Here is a 19,116-nt window from a genome sequence, read left to right as displayed (position 1 = left end):
CCCTTTCACATTGCAATTGTATCTGCCTCCACCAGTTCCCGTTCTACTTATGCACACCTTCTGTGTGGAAAGCCTAACCTTCAATTATAATAATAATAACTGAATTATCGAGCACTTTTCATACAGATAAAGTGCAAACATGAAAATAAAATCAAAAATAAAAATAAATATGAAATAAAAGACTAAAAGATTAAATAAATAGGTTTTGGGCTGGCATTTAACTGAGTCTGCATTCCTTATCGTTTTAGGTATTGCATTCCACAGTTTAGGAGCGTAGTTCAAAAAAGCTGATCTACAAATTACCTTTTGAGGGAGATTGTTTACATTTATGAGATCAGCGGAAGAAGACCTGAGAGCTCGGGCAGGTTTATAAAATGAAAACAATTCTGTGATGTACTCCAGTCCCAGACCAGTTAAATTTCTTCCCTCTCACCATAAACCTGTGCCCTTTAGTTCTAGACCACATGCCCCTGAGAAAAAGATTCGAACATTTGTCCTTCCTATGTCACTCAGAGTCAGAGTTACATAGCTCTAAATTGGACTCTTCGGCCCCAAGATGCTGACCTGAGCCACTCCCATTAGCTTGCATTTGGCTCACACTCCTCTCGTGTTTCCGATGCATTTATATGTCCGAATACCCTTTGAAATACAATCGTACCCACTTTTACAGTTTCCTCTGGAGGTACCTTCCATACACCACCACCCTCTAGTTCTGGACTCTCCTATCTTGGGAAAAAGATGATGATTATTCACTTTATCTATGCTCCTTGTGATTTTATATAACGTTTAAAGTCACCCCTCAGGCTCCCAAGCTCCTAGGAAAATTGTCCCAGCCAATCCAGCCTCCCCAGTCCCAGTAACGTCCTTTAAATCTTGCACCTTTTCCGGCTTAATGGTACACTTCCTGCAGCTGGGCAACCAGACCTGTACGTAAAGGTACAAAGGTGTTCTCACTACTGAAGCACACGCACATCACCATATACTACTCAGAGATTCATTTTCTTGTGGGCTTACACAGTAGAACAAAAAACACAACAGAATCAATGAAAAATTACACCCAAAGTCAGACAAACAACCAATGTGCAAAAACAAAAAAGAACCCAAATAATAAATAAATAATGCAGATAGATAGGTCGACAGAAAACACTGAGAACGTGAATTGTAGAGTCCTTGGAAGTGAGTCTATAGGTGATGGAATCAATTCAGTGTTGAGCTGAGGAGGGAGCATGGCCTGGATGGTGGGGGACCTTGACGAAGGCACAGCTGCAGCAAGACATCCAACTCCTGCCGTCAGGGCCCCGACTGATGAAAGCAAGTGTGCCAAGCAGCTTCTTCACCACCCGAACTACTCTGCCTCTCCTTTCAGGGAACTGTACCTATACCCCCTGGTCTCTGTTTTACAATGGTCTCCAGGACCTTGACATTTACTGTGCAAGTCCTGACATGGTTTAACTTTTCAAAGTGGAGCAGCTCGTGTAGATAAATCCCATCTGCACTCTTCTGCCCACCTCTTCAGTTGATCTAGATCCCATTGTAATCTTAGATAACCCATTCCTCTGACCACTATAACGCCATTGTGGTGTTACCTGCAAGTTTAAGTTAAACACCAACTTCATTCTCAAAATTCTATAGACCTCTGTAAAGCCACTCCTCAGCCTCCTTCTGTTCCACTGAGAACAACACCAGTTTATCCAACCTCAGCCCTCCATTCCAAATGATATCCTGGTGAACCTCTTCTGCACTCTCCCTGTTGCTACTTCATCCTTTCTAGCTATGCAGAAACCACAACTGTGGTTTTCAATGCCATGGACCGCTCCCATTAACCAAGGGGTCCATGGACCCCAGTTTGGAATCCCCTGCTCTAAGTGAATCTAACCACTGTTTTGTACAACTGCGACATGACTTCACAACCCTGATACTCAAAGCCCTGGTCTATGACATCCCAGCTTGTACTCCTTTCCCCTCCCATCCCACCATCTTACTCTGGTTTCTACCACCTTCCTTTCCAGTGCTGATGAAATGTTTCAGCCTGAAAAGCTGACTGTTTATTCTCCACCATAGATGCTGCCTGACTTGCTGAATTCGTCCAGTATTTTGTGTGTGTTGCTCAAGACTTACAGCGTCTGCAGAACCTCTTGTGATGTTCAGATTGGTATTTGCTGCAGTTTGCTGTGTATAAAATGTCAAACACATATCCAATAATAAAACAGCGGCTACATTTCATTGTCCTGAAACACAAGGCTTTCAGTTTAATTCCATTCTCAGGAATAAAAATTTCAAACAGCTTCTGTTCTGTCAATACCCTCCACTGAGAAAACAAATTATATTGCAGGGTTCTGACCAAAAAGTGAGGCATATTTGACCCAATCTATCATGATTACCCGTGATCACAAACAGTGGATTCCAGTTTATTGGGACACATCAGGATCAGCACAATTAGCCAAGGTTTCATGGAAATAGTTAAAAGGTATAAAAAAGACAAACTGAGTTACAAGTTAAGTATTTAAATGAAATTCAGAACAGATTAGAACACTACCAATACCCTAGTACTATAAAACCGTGTATTAGTTAATATTAGTCATCAATGCAGGAATTCATCTGCCAAGATCTTTTGATTGACTGAAAATAAACAAAATCAGCACAGACACCCAGTGTAGGTAATGGACTGCCTTCATACCATGCTATCAACAATTGCGTCCTCCAAATCTTCATTTTCATTGTAACATTTAAGATGATTGCTGATGCCTTTTTAATTGCTAACTTGTTGAAGTAGTGAAATCGTTTCATTTTTACCTTCGGCTGTTTCTGACAACTCCAGGCCTGGAAGCTTGAAACCACAGTGAGCAGAACACTTCAGAATTGCCTTACTGCTTATTTCTTGCTAACTATCAGTGACAAAAATCACTGCTTTTTGAACACAGAATTGACAGTAAAAACTGATCGTTCTAAACGCTGTGTAGTGTCTAACAGCCACACAAATGCACGCGACTGACACTAGTTAGAAACTGTTCGGTAACAGTCTCCCGCCCCAGTTAAGTGGCATAGTGTCTCAAATAAACAAATGGAGTCTCAGCTATTTTCTTGATTTAGTTTTTGATCTTTAAAGGTGTCCCAAGTAAAAGGCTGCCCCGATTAAGCAATGGCCCAATTAACGGGAATCCACTGTATTTATAAATGGAAAACATCACCTCCTCAACAAGCAAGCTGTCCACTGTCAGACCGGCAAGGTCCACCACTTGTCTCGCGAGAACGAAGAGTCCCTTTTTCTGCAACTGGTTCAGAATTTTCCCGCACACATATTGTAGAGTTTCAACACTGTAGTCATCAAAGAGTGAGTGATCGATGGAGATGGACGTTTCCTGCAGGAGCTGAGCGAGTCTGCTCAGTTTTTGGAAATCCGGACCTGATAAAGACAGACAAACCTTCACTCAGAACATAAAACGGTGCAGCATAGGTACGGGCCATTCTGCCCGTGATGTTGTGCCGAACTAATTCACCCGTTTAGAAATACAGCAGTAAAAGGCCATTCTGCCCAATGAGACCGTGCTGCCCAATTAACCTACTAATCTTTGGAATGGCGAAGGAAACCCAAGCACCCAGAGGAAGGCCACATGGTCACAGAGAGAACGTACAAACTCCTTACAGACTGGTGGAATTGAACTGGCACTGGGCAAGGTTCAGCATCTGCTTAGCACCCCATGTTCCATCCCAATAAGGGTCACGTGAAGCCATGGGAGCAGGTGATGGATGGCTGTACGAGCAGCTGGTGCATAGCACAAGTCCTGGTTATGCAACCACTGACACCAGGCAGACAATCTCTTAAGAGTATTGATAATGGCTGGGGTTACCCATCTTGTAAAGGCACTGCCAGGAGAAGGCACTTCTGTAGAAAAAATTGCCAAGACCAATCATGGTCATGGAAAGACTGTGATAGCCTAAGTCATAGTGAAGGGAATAAGTTACATATTCATACTTATTTTGTGGCAATTTTGGGACCGCAGAGGCTATATCTTTGCTGACCACTGAGATAAAGCTCAATAATGATTAATTGTATGTTTGATAATTGCTAATAAAGGATTGAAATAAGGAATATATATGTAAATAAAATAAATTTATTAAGTGATGCAAAAAGAGAGGGGGAAAAAAGTGAGATTGTGTTCATGGACTGTTCGGAAATCTGATGATGGAGGGGAGGAAGTTGTTCCTGAAATGCTGAGTGTGTGTCTTCAGGCTCCTGTATCTCTTCCTTGATGGTAGCAATGACACAAGAGGGCATGTCCTAGATGGTGAGGCTCTTTTTATGACAGATGCTGCCTTTTTGAAGCCCTAGAGGTGAGGGTCTTTTGTGGCAGAAGCTGCCTTTTTGAGGCATCACCTTTTGAAGATGTCCTGAATGCTGAGAAGGCTAATGTCCATGACAGAGCTGGCCATATTGTTAGACAACTAGATCCCAAACCATGGACTGGTGGCTTCCAATATAATGGTTTATAGAGTTTAAAAAAAAGACACTTTTCAGCTTAAATAAAGATGTAAATTAATATAGTTTTTTTAAAATGATATAAATTAATACCAGAATTATACGCTTAACGAAGTCAATACTATTCCTGCTTTAGACAAATGTTGCATTAAATGATACAATTAATAGCATTTACTGAATCACAAAATGCAATACTGCACAGATCAATAGTGGGTAACTAGAAGAGGTGCTTTATTTTTCAACAAGTTACAGAGTGATAGATATCAGCACAGAAACAGGCCCCTTGGCCCATCTAGTCCATGCCAAACCATCATTCTGCCTAGTCCCATCAACATGCACTAGGAGCCTAGTTCTTCATACACCTCCCATCCATGTACAGTACTGTCCTGAAGTATTTTTTATATATATATGCATGTCGTATCAACGCACCACAGCAACTGTTAATAGTGTAAATGTATATGGCAAATAAAGTTGAACCTTATCCTCAATGTTAGAGCTTCTAAACTGCTTGCACTTTATTCTCCTGCCTTGAGTTGTGACTCTAGAGATAGAGACTTCTATCGAAGTTCAAAGTACATATTGTTTATGTCACCATATACAACCCTGAGATTCTCAGCGAATGAAAGGTTAGAAGATTGAGCCACAACTGTTCTCATTGGGATGTGGGATCAGCAGATCATTTGCCATTGCCACTTTCCACCACCCTCTCCCTCTTGACCTTTACACCACGCCATTAAGCAAATGTCGAAGAGCTAACTTGAGGACAATTCACCACTGCTGGTGAATAAAATCTGGTAGCAAATGGAAAAATGCAGTCTAATGAAATCACTCCCTGCTCCCAGATCAGCTTACGTCAAAAGGAGCAGGATGGCATGTGGTTTGTATTATTTGTAAAAGCTTCCTGAACAGGAAAATTAATTTCATACAGGATAAATCAGAATTGAATCATATGGAAACAATTTTCTTTTGTCATGAATCACACAGGAAGGTGATAGCTTACTCTAACCTCTCCATTCAGCAAGAAGGATATCATTAAATATGTTTTGGATGGTGTGTGATATAACAGTACCTTTTATAGAAGGGGGAAACCTGCATATTCAGTTTCTGCTGTATGGCAAATTGTGTTGGCTAGACTTATCTTTTGTTTGCTGGTGGAAGAAAAGTTTCCATTTGGAACTTGATAGAAATATCCACTATTCTACTCTTTGAATAAGCATTTTTATTTATTTATTTATTTTAGTGAGATACTGCATGGAATAGGCCCTACCAGCCCTTTGAATCACATGCCCAGCAACGTCCTAATTAACCCTAGCCAAATGACGGGACAATTTACAATGACCAATAAATCCACCAACCAGTACGTCTTTGGAGTGTGGGACGAGGAAACCCGTGCATTCCACGGGGAGCATGTACAGACTCCTTACAGATGGATTGGAATTGAACTCTGAACTCCAGTGACCCGAGCTGTAATAGCATTACACTTGCCACACCACTGTGGCTGAAAACAAAATGAAACTGCACAGAATACTTCCCAGTAACGAATGGCACAGTCAACGCTTACACTTCAATGATATTCTACATGAGTTCTCATGCCTGTTTGAACCTGACACTGCTTCTTGGAAACCTGTTATTAACTGGGTTATTTCATCAATTGGGCTGTGACAGGGAATTTAAACTGAAGAAATTGATAACCTCGTCGAGTTGCCTTAGTAGCAACTATTGTGCCTAATCTGTGGTAGGGAGGATGAAGTTATATTTGTCTTTTAACATTGTCTGTAGTTGACGGGCGAGTGCAATGGTATCTCAGGAGCTGGGATGACCAACAATAAGGAGCAAAGATCAAGGATCAACTTTACTCATCATACGTGTCATAGACTCATAGAAAAGGACAACACAGAAACAGGCCATTTGGCCTATCTAATCTGTGCTGAACCATTTAAACTGCCAAGTCCCATTCACCTGCACTGGGACCATAGACCTCTATCCCATTATCATCCATGTATCTACTCAAAGTTCTCTGAAACATTGAAATCAAGCTCACATGCACCATTCATGCTGGCAGTTCATTCCACACTCTCTCAATTCTCTGAGTGAAGAAGTTTCCCCTTATATTTCCCTTAAACTTTTCACCTTTCATTCTAACCCATGACCTCTGGTTGAAGTCCCAACTAACCTCAGTAGAAAAAGCCTGCTTGCATTTACCCTATCTATACCTCTCAATTTTGTATACCTCTATCAAATCTCCCCTCAGTCTAATATGTTCCGATGAATAAAGTCCTAACCTATTCAATCTTTCCTTATAACTCAAGTCCTCCAGACCCGGCAACTTCCTTGTAAATTTTCTTTGTACTCCATGAAACTTATTTACATCTCTCCTGTAGGTAGGTGACCAAAACTGCACACAATACTCCAAATTAGGCCTCACCAACATGTTATACAGCTTCAACATAACATCCAATCTTCTGTACTCAATACATTGATTTATGAAGGACAATGTGCCAAAAACTTTCTTTACGACCCTATTTACTCGTGCCACCTCTTTCAATGAATTATGGACCTCTATTCCCAGATCCCTTCATCCTACTGGAATCCTCAGTGCCTTACTCAGTGCCACTGTGTAAGACCTACCCCGAATGGTCCTACCGAAGTGCAACACCTTGCACTTTTCTGCATTAAACTCCATCTGCCATTTTTCTAGCTGATGCAGATCCCTCTGCAAGCCATGATAGCCTTCCACACTGTCCACTATACACCCAATCTTGGTGCCATCTGCAAATTTGTTGATCCAGTTAACTAATTATCATCCCGATCATTCATATAGATTACAAACACCAATGGACCCAGCATTGATCCCAATGGCACACCACTAGTCACTAGCCTCCAGTCAGAGAGGCAACCATCTACTACCACTCTCTGGCTTCTCCCTCAAAGCCAATGTCTAATCCTCATCCTGAATGCCAAGTGACTGAACCTTCTTGACCAGCCTCCCATGCTGGACCTTGTCAAATGCCTTGCTAAAGTCTATGCAGACAACATCCACTTTCCTGATAATTTCCTCGAAAAACTCTAAGACACTATACTATATGGTCAGGACACGGCATGCAATGAAAAACAACAACATCCAACAATTATAAAGATTAAAGAACAATATAAAAAATAAAGTTAGAAGTTAAAGTACGGATATGGAATAAAATGTGCATAAATAAATAAATACCAGCATATATTTACAATGTAAACAGCATTATAAACAGTGGTTTAACATGTCTACAGTGCAGTGACTGAGGGTAGCTAACTAGAATGGTTGATTAGGTAACTGTGTCTATCACAGTTGAAAAATCTTGAGTCACATCTCAAGGAAGGAGAATAAATCCAGATGAAGAATCTCAGCCTGAACCATCGATGCTTTTTTTTCCTTTCCATAAATGGGGGTTGCCATACCTACTGAGTTCCTCTAGTATTTTGTATGAATTGCTTTGGACTTCCAGCATCAGCAGAATATCTTGAGTTTAGAATGAAGTTCGTCAAGCATTTTGGAATTTCTAGCACTCTGAGAACATACACCTGTCCTCACTGAGGGACCAAAAGTTGAAAGGGCAATCAGTTTCAACTTCCTGGGCGTCAACAACTCTGACGAGCCTGAGCCCGACATATTAATGGAACTATAAAGAAGGCACAATAGCGGCCATATCTCATTGGGAGTTTGAGAACTGGTATGTCACCAAAGACATTTGCAAGTTACAGCAGATATACTGAGGAGAGCACTCTAAGTAGTAGCACTGTCTACTACACAGGCTCCACTGCACAGGATCAGAAAAAGCTGCAGAATGTTGTAAACTCTGCCAGCTCCATCATGGACACTAGGCTCCCGGCATCTGGGAGATATTCAAAAGGGAAGAAGTACAGGAGCTACCATCAGGCAAAAGGTACATAAGCCTGAAGACACACACACAATAATTCAGGAACAGCTTCTTTCCCTCTGCCATCAAATTTCTGAATGGACAATAAATCCAAGAGCACCACCTCAGTGTTCTTTTCTGTCTCTTTTAGCACTACTTATTTAATTTAATTTTAATATATACTTCTTATTGTATTACTATATTGCTATCATTACTATATTGCAATGTACTGCTGCTATAAAACAACAGATTTCACAACATTTGTTAGCAATAGTCTCTCAACAAGATGGTGTCAGCGACCGACGTAACTAATGGCGACATCCTGCAGACAGTTCACAAAACTACTTCTTCATCTTTTAAATATACTTTAATGACTAATCTGTGTGTGGCTGGAACCTGTAATTTACATTTTGACAATGTGTTTTTGGACTGACTGAGCAATCGGGCACTTCTGCTGTCTCTGAAGGCAAGGTGGAGAGTGAGATTGAGAAAGAAGCACGCCTAATGGCGGAACATTAACCCACGAACAGCTCCAATACTCAACCAACTCACCGATTAAAGTGTCAAGCAAGATTAAAATCAATGAGGATGAGAGTGGAACACGAGTGGGTATTCACTGTCATCTCTATGCGCTTGTCTGGTCTCCCTCTCACTCGCTGTGGCCGGTGGAAGGTGCAGGAGTCTTGAGTCTTGGGCAAGGTTTGATCAGTGTAGTTTGTGGATTCGACTCATTTTTAGAGGACTGGCGTTCATATTATGTGTGTTTCTGGTTTCTAATTACTCTTTTTTTTATTGCAATTTTGTGTGATTTTGATCGGGAGCAGACTGGCCCTGCAATCAACAGATGACACAAATTGAATTGAGCTGAACTAAACTCAACATGTTATGAACCCCAGTTTCAATACCTGGCATGGTACGTGATGTACTGGAAATCTGTGACTTTGTTTCTGTGAGTGTCACGCGATCACCTACCCCAACAGTGTAAAAGCAGCCGCGCAGGTTGCTCCAGCGACACACTTCGAGGGACACACTCTGAGAGAGACACACTCTGAGAGACACACTCTGAGAGGGACACACTGTGATAGACACACTCTGAGAGGGACACACTGTGAGAGAGACACACTCTGAGAGAGACACACTCTGAGAGGGACACACTCTGAGAGGGACACACTGTGATAGACACACTCTGAGAGGGACACACTGTGAGAGAGACACACTCTGAGAGAGACACACTCTGAGAGGGACACACTCTGAGAGGGACACACTCTGAGAGACACACTCTGAGAGAGACACACTCTGAGAGGGACACACTCTGAGAGGGACACACTCTGAGAGGGACACACTCTGAGAGGGACACTCTGAGAGACACACTCTGAGAGACACACTCTGAGAGACACACTCTGAGAGACACACTCTGAGAGGGACACACTGTGAGAGAGACACACTGTGAGAGACACACTCTGAGAGAGACACACTCTGAGAGAGACACACTGTGAGAGACACACTCTGAGAGAGACACACTCAGAGAGACACACTCTGAGAGACACACTCTGAGAGAGACACACTCTGAGAGACACACTCTGAGAGGGACACACTGTGAGAGAGACACACTCTGAGAGGGACACACTCTGAGAGACACACTCTGAGAGGGACACACTCAGAGAGAGACACACTCAGAGAGAGACACACTCAGAGAGACACACTCAGAGAGAGACACACTCAGAGAGAGACACACTCAGAGAGACACATTCAGAGAGACACACTCAGAGAGAGACACACTCTGAGAGACACACTCTGAGAGAGACACACTCAGAGAGACACACTGTGAGAGACACACTCTGAGAGACACACTCAGAGAGAGACACACTCTGAGAGACACACTCTGAGAGAGACACACTCTGAGAGAGACACACTCTGAGAAGGACACACTCTGAGAGACACACTCTGAGAGACACACTCAGAGAGGGACACACTCTGAGAGACACACTCTGAGAGAGACACACTCGGAGAGAGACACACTCTGAGAGACACACTCTGAGAGAGACACACTCTGAGAGAGACACACTCAGAGAGAGACACACTCAGAGAGAGAGACACACTCTGACAGACACACTCTGAGAGAGACACACTCTGAGAGACACACTCAGAGAGAGACACACTCTGAGAGACACACTCTGAGAGAGACACACTCTGAGAGGGACACACTGTGAGAGAGACACACTCTGAGAGGGACCCACTCAGAGAGACACACTGTGAGAGACACACTCTGAGAGAGACACACTCTGAGAGGGACACACTCTGAGAGACACACTCTGGGAGAGACACACTGTGAGAGGGACACACTCTGAGAGACACACTCTGAGAGAGACACACTCTGAGAGGGACACACTCTGAGAGGGACACACTCTGAGAGAGACACACTCTGAGAGACACACTCTGAGAGGGACACACTCTGGGAGAGACACACTCTGAGAGACACACTCTGAGAGGGACACACTCTGAGAGAGACACACTCTGGGAGAGACACACTCTGGGAGGGACACACTCTGAGAGGGACACACTCTGAGAGACACACTCTGAGAGACACACTCTGAGAGACACACTCTGAGAGGGACACACTCTGAGAGAGACACACTCAGAGAGGGACACACTCAGAGAGGGACACACTCTGAGAGAGACACACTCTGAGAGGGACACACTCTGAGAGGGACACACTCTGAGAGAGACACACTCAGAGAGGGACACACTCTGAGAGGGACACACTCTGAGAGGGACACACTCTGAGAGACACACTCTGAGAGGGACACACTCTGAGAGGGACACACTCTGAGAGGGACACACTGTGAGAGAGACACACTGTGAGAGAGACACACTCAGCGAGACACACTCAGAGAGACACACTCTGAGAGACACACTCTGAGAGACACACTCTGAGAGGGACACACTCTGAGAGGGACACACTCAGAGAGACACACTCAGAGAGACACACTCTGAGAGGGACACACTCTGAGAGAGACACACTCAGAGAGACACACTCTGAGAGGGACACACTCTGAGAGAGACACACTCAGAGAGACACACTCTGAGAGACACACTCTGGGAGAGACACACTGTGAGAGAGACACACTCAGCGAGACACACTCAGAGAGACACACTCTGAGAGACACACTCTGAGAGACACACTCTGAGAGAGACACACTCAGAGAGACACACTCTGAGAGACACACTCTGAGAGGGACACACTGTGAGAGAGACACACTCAGCGAGACACACTCAGAGAGACACACTCTGAGAGACACACTCTGAGAGACACACTCTGAGAGAGACACACTCTGAGAGGGACACACTCTGAGAGGGACACACTCAGAGAGACACACTCAGAGAGACACACTCTGAGAGGGACACACTCTGAGAGAGACACACTCAGAGAGACACACTCTGAGAGGGACACACTCTGAGAGAGACACACTCAGAGAGACACACTCTGAGAGGGACACACTCTGGGAGAGACACACTCTGAGAGAGACACACTCTGAGAGGGACACACTCTGGGAGAGACACACTCTGGGAGGGACACACTCTGGGAGGGACACACTCTGAGAGGGACACACTGTGAGAGGGACACACTTTGAGAGAGACACACTGTGAGAGTGACACACTCTGAGAGAGACACACTCTGAGAGGGACACACTTTGAGGGACACACCCTGAGAGGGACACACTCTGAGAGAGATACACTCTGAGAGGGACACACTTTGGTGGAGAGTCGCTGGTGTTTGGACAGCAGAGTCATCAGTGAGAATGATAACATTTTTTGGGTAGTCGATAACATTGTACATTTCGGAGGTGAATGACATTTCGTAATCCAAACGTGGATTTTTGGCACCCACTTTGGTGACCCCTGCAAAGTCTACCACCCCTAGAAAAGGGACTTCTCATGTCAGTTACGTGGTGAAATTCTCACTCTTCATAGACTCTTTGAAACAGTCCACGTCGTGAACTCGCTTCCACTGTAAAGGTACAGTGGCTGCTTTGTGAGATCAGCGTTCGAGAGGTACTGTCTGTCTGCCGAATCGCCTTCAGAAAGGTACGGTGGCTGTTTTGGCGTATCTCTGCGGGACTCGCTTCTTTACTGTATTTTGAATCTCCGTCTTCAAGATCGTCACTTCGCTACACTTCGAAACTAAAAGTCTCTCCTATCAATTACCCTGTGAATCCTTGAAACTTTCTGAACTGACATTCTGAGACTGTGCTCCAGTAAGACTCTGCTAAGAATTGTTTCTGTTAATAAATTAATGTCCAAATGAAGAAAAGTTAGTCAATACTTTCTAAAAGTTACTTATAAACTACTCCGGATTATGTCAAGCTATGCCTCAAGGAAGGAAGATGAAGAAAACTAATACCGGGAAGACTACGCAAGTTGGAACAAGAACAAGGCCCATGTCTACCGAGGAACCGCGGTCTCAGGTACATTATACCACCTGCGATACGGAACAGGAGACTGCGGCAACATCGGCAATTTCTAAAGGAAAAAACCATCGTGAACTGCGCAAACGCGAAGGATGGAGCATGCGCAAATGGGAGCAACAAGAACTACAAAGCCTAGCTACCACTGCAACTGAAAGTGATAGCGAATCGGAGGGAGAGACAGATCTTCCGGAAAGATCAGATGAAGAGGGAGTTAAAAGTCCTTCTAGAAATATAGAAAAGACTTTGAGGCAAATAATGCATAAATTAGACACATTAAAAGTAATTAAAAATAATCAAAAAATACTCGAAAAAAAATGACCAATATGGAGGTTATGCTTGATAAAATGACAAAGAGACAGGAAAAAATGGAAAAAAGAATTACGGACTTGGAAACTACAACGGAGGACATGGTTGAAAGAATGGACAAAATGGAAAATGAAAATACTGCTTGGATATCAGAAAGAAAACAATATATGGAAAAAATTGATAAGCTTGAAAATTTCAGTAGACGAAATAATATTAAAATTGTTGGACTTAAAGAAGATATAGAAGGAGAAGATCCAATAAATTTTTTTCAAAAATGGATCCCTGAAAAATTGGAAATGGAAAGAGAAACTCCAATTGAGATCGAAAGGGCTCATAGATCATTAAGGTCAAGACCTCGAGTTGATCAAAACCCACGATCAATTTTGATAAAATGCTTACGATACCAAGACAAAGAAAAGATCCTGAAGGCCGCTGCCCAAAGTGCCAAAAATAGAAACGGGCCACTGATGATAGCAGGGAAACCAGTTCTTTTTTATCCTGATATAAGTTACAACCTGTTGAAGAGAAAGAAGGAATTTAACCCATTGAAAAAAGCCTTATGGGAAAAGGGTTATAAATTTACAATGCGTCATCCAGCAACACTGATAATTTTTTTGGAGGAGGGAAAAATTTTTTTTTCCGATTATCGAAAAGCGGAGGAGTTTGTACAAGAACTTCCATCTATTCGCTAATTACACATAGAGGCTTCCAAACGTAATGGATTAAAGATGAAGATAGACCCAACGAACAGAAGTGATGGACATTTATGGATATTACAGAAGAGAAAAGCAAAATTTTAGAAATACTAAATGAGAATAGTATTTTTTTTTCTCTTCTTATACATATACTTTTTTTATGTTGCGGGGGGGCTGGGGAGCTTTGGATCGGTTACTGCGGGATTCACGTGTGTAATCATGGCGGTTGCCATGACCCGTACAGCAGAGGGGGGTAATGTTGTGTTTTTTTCCCCCACAACATTAGTAGGGGGGTATTTTGTTTTTTTTTTCTTTATATTTTAATTTTCTTCTATCTTTTTGCCTGGATGATTGGTGGGGACACACATAGCAACATGGAGATTTTTATAAAGATTTCCCAGGATACCACGAAAGTTGAAAGATTAGGTATTATTATAGATTGGATTAATATAATAAAAAAAAACAATGACTAATCTACTAAATTTTTTAAGTTTTAATGGAAATAATTGGTTACTTGGGGAAAGAAAGAAATATATATACTAAAGTTATTGCGAACTCCATGGAGCATGTGGGGATCTTCCAATGTCCAGGCATTCCTTTTTTTTTCTTTCTCTCTTATTTTTTCAATAGGGATGTTAGAGGGGAGGGGGGCTGGGTAACACATTTTTTTTCATACATATTTACTCTGTAACTATTTGAAAACAATTTAAAAAAAGTTTAAAAAAAAAAGAACTGTTTCTAAGTTTAACCATTTGGGAGCTATAGATACACAGTGCTGTTAACTTCGTTTTAAGTTAGTCACTTGTTTAATTTTCCATGTTTCTGCTTGAGTGTTAATAAACTTAGTTGTTTTGCAATAATTCCCTGACTCTGTTCCACATCTATTATTGCTGGTTCCACGTAATACAAGGACTCTGCGTTTGATGTTTAATATTGTGTGTGTGTGTTATCCACTCTTTTTTTGCCGTTTGCATGAGTTGTTCTTTTATTTTGCGTGTTGGGTGCTTGATGTTTTCTTTGAACGGGTTCCAAGATGTTTCTTTGTTTCGTGGCTGTCTGCAGGAAGACAAATCTCAGGGTTGTATACTGCAAATGAACTTTGAAAACCAATGTACTTTGAACTTTTGATATTAAACCTGATTCTGATTCTAAGAATAAATGGGAGATACTTTTTTTATGGAACAGATACACGATGATGTTTTCTCATGCTGTACAATGTGCTTGGCTAAATATCTCTCAAATTAAAGGTCTTAGATAAAAGTTGGAAACTTTGTCTTCTAAGAATTAAACACAGCTTCCTACATACTGTCGCCTAAATTCTTTTCCATCCACGGTCATGACATGCTCCCAGCCTTCTGTCAGGATAATTCTGATCAGTGTGTGAGCAGATAGAGTTCACACATGGTTTGTAGCCTGCTCTGTTCTTCCTCGACCTCGACATAAGAGGAAGCACCTGATTGTCATTTTATTTTTGTAGAGGAACTCTGGGCAGAACAGGGAATTTTTATGGAGAAAATACTCTTCATTTTGACAGGCAGCTTGCATAATGGAGGACATGTGTTAGGAAGTAAAGGGGAAAAAAGCATCTGGTGTTATAGGTCATGTTGTTTTGAAATGCCTCAGGCACTTAGCCCTAACAATAAGCGATTTGCTTTGTGTGATGCACTGCGCAGAATGTAAAATATTCATGTTTAACAAGCAATTAGGAAATGGTACTTTGGCCTGTTTCACAAAGGAATCACAGAACAAGAATAAGAGAATTCCCAGTGTAGTTGTAGGGGGCTCAAGAGACCACATCTACCAACTTTGTTCCCTTTACCAGAAGATACACTTGCCTTAAGGGGAATTCAATAAAAGCTCCCAGGCTGAGCAAACTGGCTTATGAAGAGAAAGAATTAGACTTGAGACACAAGTGATTGTGCAGACGCTGGAAAACTTGAGCAACGCACAAAAAATGCTGGAGGAACAGCAGATCAGACAGCATCTATGGAGGGAAATGAGTAGATGAGGTTTTGGGCTGGGACCTGTTATGAGAATTCTAGGCCTACAACCCTAAAGAGAGTTGAGAACAACAAGCAATCTATTTGCAGTATAAGATTAATACAAGGAACGGAACGGTAGCTTAGGAGTTAACGGATTGGAAGACTGGGGTTCAATTCTTGCCACTGCCTGTAGGGCAGTTTTACATTCTCCTGTGATTGTGGAGGGGGGTTTCCTCCAGGTGCTTTGCTTTTTCCCACATTCCAAAAAGATGTGTGGGTTAGGGTTAGTAAGTTGTGGGCATGTGATGTTGGTGCATGGTAACGTTTGCGGGCTACCCCCACTGCATCGCAAACGGTGTACTTCACTGTATGCTTGAATGTACAGATGACAAAATTAATCTAATCTTTAATTTTTTAAAGCGTGTGACTCAGTACATGCCGACAGGTGATCATACAGCAGAGCCTAGAATTGGTGACCATCCTGTTAGAACATGCGGTCAGCCACCAAGGGGGACAACCTCCAAATGTTTAGAGGGTGTGAAGTCATTGAGCTGATGTGTAATGCTTAATGGTATCCCTCTGTCAGGAAAAACTCAACGCGAATGCACGGTCTTTACTTACAGAAACCTTTGTCACTTGTTACAAAGGAGTAGTCCACATCTGCCAGTAAATGGAAGAGTTTGCCAAGTTCATACTGCGTTGGACATTGTTGCATCATCAGTTTCAGAAGCAGACTCGCCTCTGACTCCATCCACTCCACTGGAATCTGGGTGCCTCCTGAATCTTCAGCCTTCAGCTGGGGGTAAGATCAATAGAGACTGCTGAGAATAGTTGAAGACACACAAAGAATCATAGATCCTGTTATGACTTTTGCTGAACTACAGGGCACGGACTATTGAGTACTAATAAGTAGAATGCCCACAAAAAAATGCCTGCAGGACTGGAGTGCTTAAGTTACTTTCATACACACAGACCAAATTTGTGGCCAGCACTACGCTACAAGAGGTACATAGAGTACTGTGTAAAAATCTTAGGCATGTCTGTGTACACACACACACACACACACAGCTAGGGTGCCTAAGACAGTACTGTAGTAATTTGATGTATTGCACTATACCGCTGTTGCAAAAAAAAATGTGAGTAATGATAAACTTGATTGTGATGTGGGTCTCTATTGTGGACTGAGAGTGGGAGGGGGGCAGGAAGCACCAGAGAGATATTCTGTAATGATCAATAATTCTATTTTTTGGAATCAAATAACCTTGCTGCTGTCTCAGGACTGGGTGTGTCTGCACCCGCGCCAATCCCTGTCCATGGCACTCCTTCTCTGCCACCTGTCCCACATCCCTCCAATGGTGCTCCACCCTTGCCATTCCCAGCATCCTTTGCTCCCTCCCGCTCCATGTTGACAAATACAGAACTGTACAAAAGTCTTAGGACCATACATATAGCTAGGGTTCTACATAATCAGAAGCAGCTGGGTTATAAACGTAAGATTTAAAATATAAAGATTAACTTCATTTGTCATATATACATCAAAACATACTGTGAAATGCGTCGTTTGTGCTGGGGGTACCCCGCAAGTGCTGGCATGCTTCCCACATCTTGCTAACCTTTACTAATCCATATGCCTTTAGAATGTGGGAGGCAACTGGAGTACCCGGAGGAAACCCACACGGTCACGTAGAGAATGTAAAAACTCATATAAAACAGTGGGAATTGAACTTGGGCCACTGGCACTGAAACCACAACAAAGTTCAAAGTGAAATTTATTATCAAAGTACATGTATGTCACCATATACAACCCTGAGGTTCATTTTCTTGCAGGCAATTAGAGTTTTTCCAAGAAACCCAACAGAATCAATGAAAGAACACACCCAGCAGGGTGGCCAAACAACCAATGTGCAAAAGACAACAAACTATGCAAAACAAAAATATGAAAAAAGAAAAAATAAATGAATAAATAAATATCAAGAACATGACATGAAGAGTCCTTGAAAATGAATCCATAGGGTTCAGCGTTCAGGCAAGGGAAGTTGTGTGAAATTATCCTCTTTGGTTCAAGAGCCTGAAAGCTAAAGGGTAACAACTGTTCCTGAAACTGGTGGTATGGGTCCTGAGGCTACCTGTATCTTCTTCCTGATGGCAGCAGTGAGAAGAGAGCATGACCTGGATAGAGGTTCTTGATGATGGATGCTGCTTTCCTGTAAGAGAGCTTAGTGTAGATGCACTCAGTGGTGGGGATGGCTTTACCCATGATGGACTGGGCCATGTCCACTGCTTTTGGTCGGCTATTCCGTTCATGCTGCTGTGGTGCCTGTTTTCCACAAAATTACCGAGCAGTTCAAAATGATGGGGATTTCACTGCATCACCGGATTAGCTGCTCACCAACTACTTAGTGCAGTATAAATCATTTGCCATACATAAAACTTGGCAAATACATTTTTACATCCTAACTGAAACAATCCAAATGTAACTACATCAGCGTCCTTTCCTTGAAAGGATTAATGCCTTTATATGGAAATCTTCCAAAAATTCCTCACACGAAGGTTGGTGGTTTTGTGAACAGCGTAGGTTGTTAAGTTTACAATGGGACATTGATTGGATGCAGAGATGCTCTGAGAAATGGCAGATGGAACTCAATCCAGAAAATTGTGAAGTGATTCACTTCAGAAGCTCAAGCTTGAAGGCAGAGTACTGGGTTAATAGCAGGATTTGTAGCAGTGTGGAGGAATAGAGGGATCTTGGGTCCAGGTCCATAGATCCTCAAAGTTGCTTGCAAATTGATATGGTGGTGCAGAAGATGTATGGTGTGTTATCTTTCATTAGACAAAGGATTGAGTTCAAGAGGCATGAGGTAATGTTGCAATTCTATAAAACACTGCCCTGGGAAAAAGTCTCTGACTGTCCACTTGATCTGTGCCTCTCATCTTCTTGTAGACCTCTATTAAGTCACCTCTCATCCTCCTTCACTCCAAAGGCAAAAGCTATAGCTCTCTCAACCTTTCCTCATGAAGCATGCTCTTTAATCCAGGCACATCCTGGTAACTCTCCTGTGTACCCTCTCAGGTTTAAGTTTATTGTCATTTCACCATATACACATATACCACCAAACAAAACAATGTTCCTACAAACCAAGGTGCACAACACAGTACATATAACTGACACACAACACATAAAATTATACTACTGCAAATAAATTAACAAATAATAAGGTGTGCTTACAACGCAAGTTAAAAAAGTAAACTGTATAACGCTACTGACACCTCATACGTGATGAGATCTGGATG

The 19,116-nt window shown here is 42.4% G+C and overlaps 1 protein-coding gene across 1 annotated transcript in view; it reads right to left on the bottom strand.

The window, feature by feature from the left end:
• Nucleotides 1–19,116, bottom strand: part of spg11 (SPG11 vesicle trafficking associated, spatacsin) — a 190,141-nt gene that overhangs the window by 29,606 nt on the left and 141,419 nt on the right. Inside the window, exons 28-29 of the mRNA XM_073032676.1 lie at nt 16,447–16,621; nt 3,189–3,403 (exon numbers count right to left, since the gene is read on the bottom strand). Of these exons, the coding sequence (XP_072888777.1) occupies nt 3,189–3,403; nt 16,447–16,621 (390 nt within the window). The remainder of the gene's footprint in view (nt 1–3,188; nt 3,404–16,446; nt 16,622–19,116) is intronic.

This window comes from Hemitrygon akajei, chromosome 30 (genome assembly GCF_048418815.1).
Source record: "Hemitrygon akajei chromosome 30, sHemAka1.3, whole genome shotgun sequence".
In the NCBI taxonomy this organism is placed as follows: domain Eukaryota; kingdom Metazoa; phylum Chordata; class Chondrichthyes; order Myliobatiformes; family Dasyatidae; genus Hemitrygon; species Hemitrygon akajei.
The sequence above is the reverse complement of the archived record's forward strand: the minus strand, read 5'-3'. Positions and strand labels throughout refer to the sequence as shown.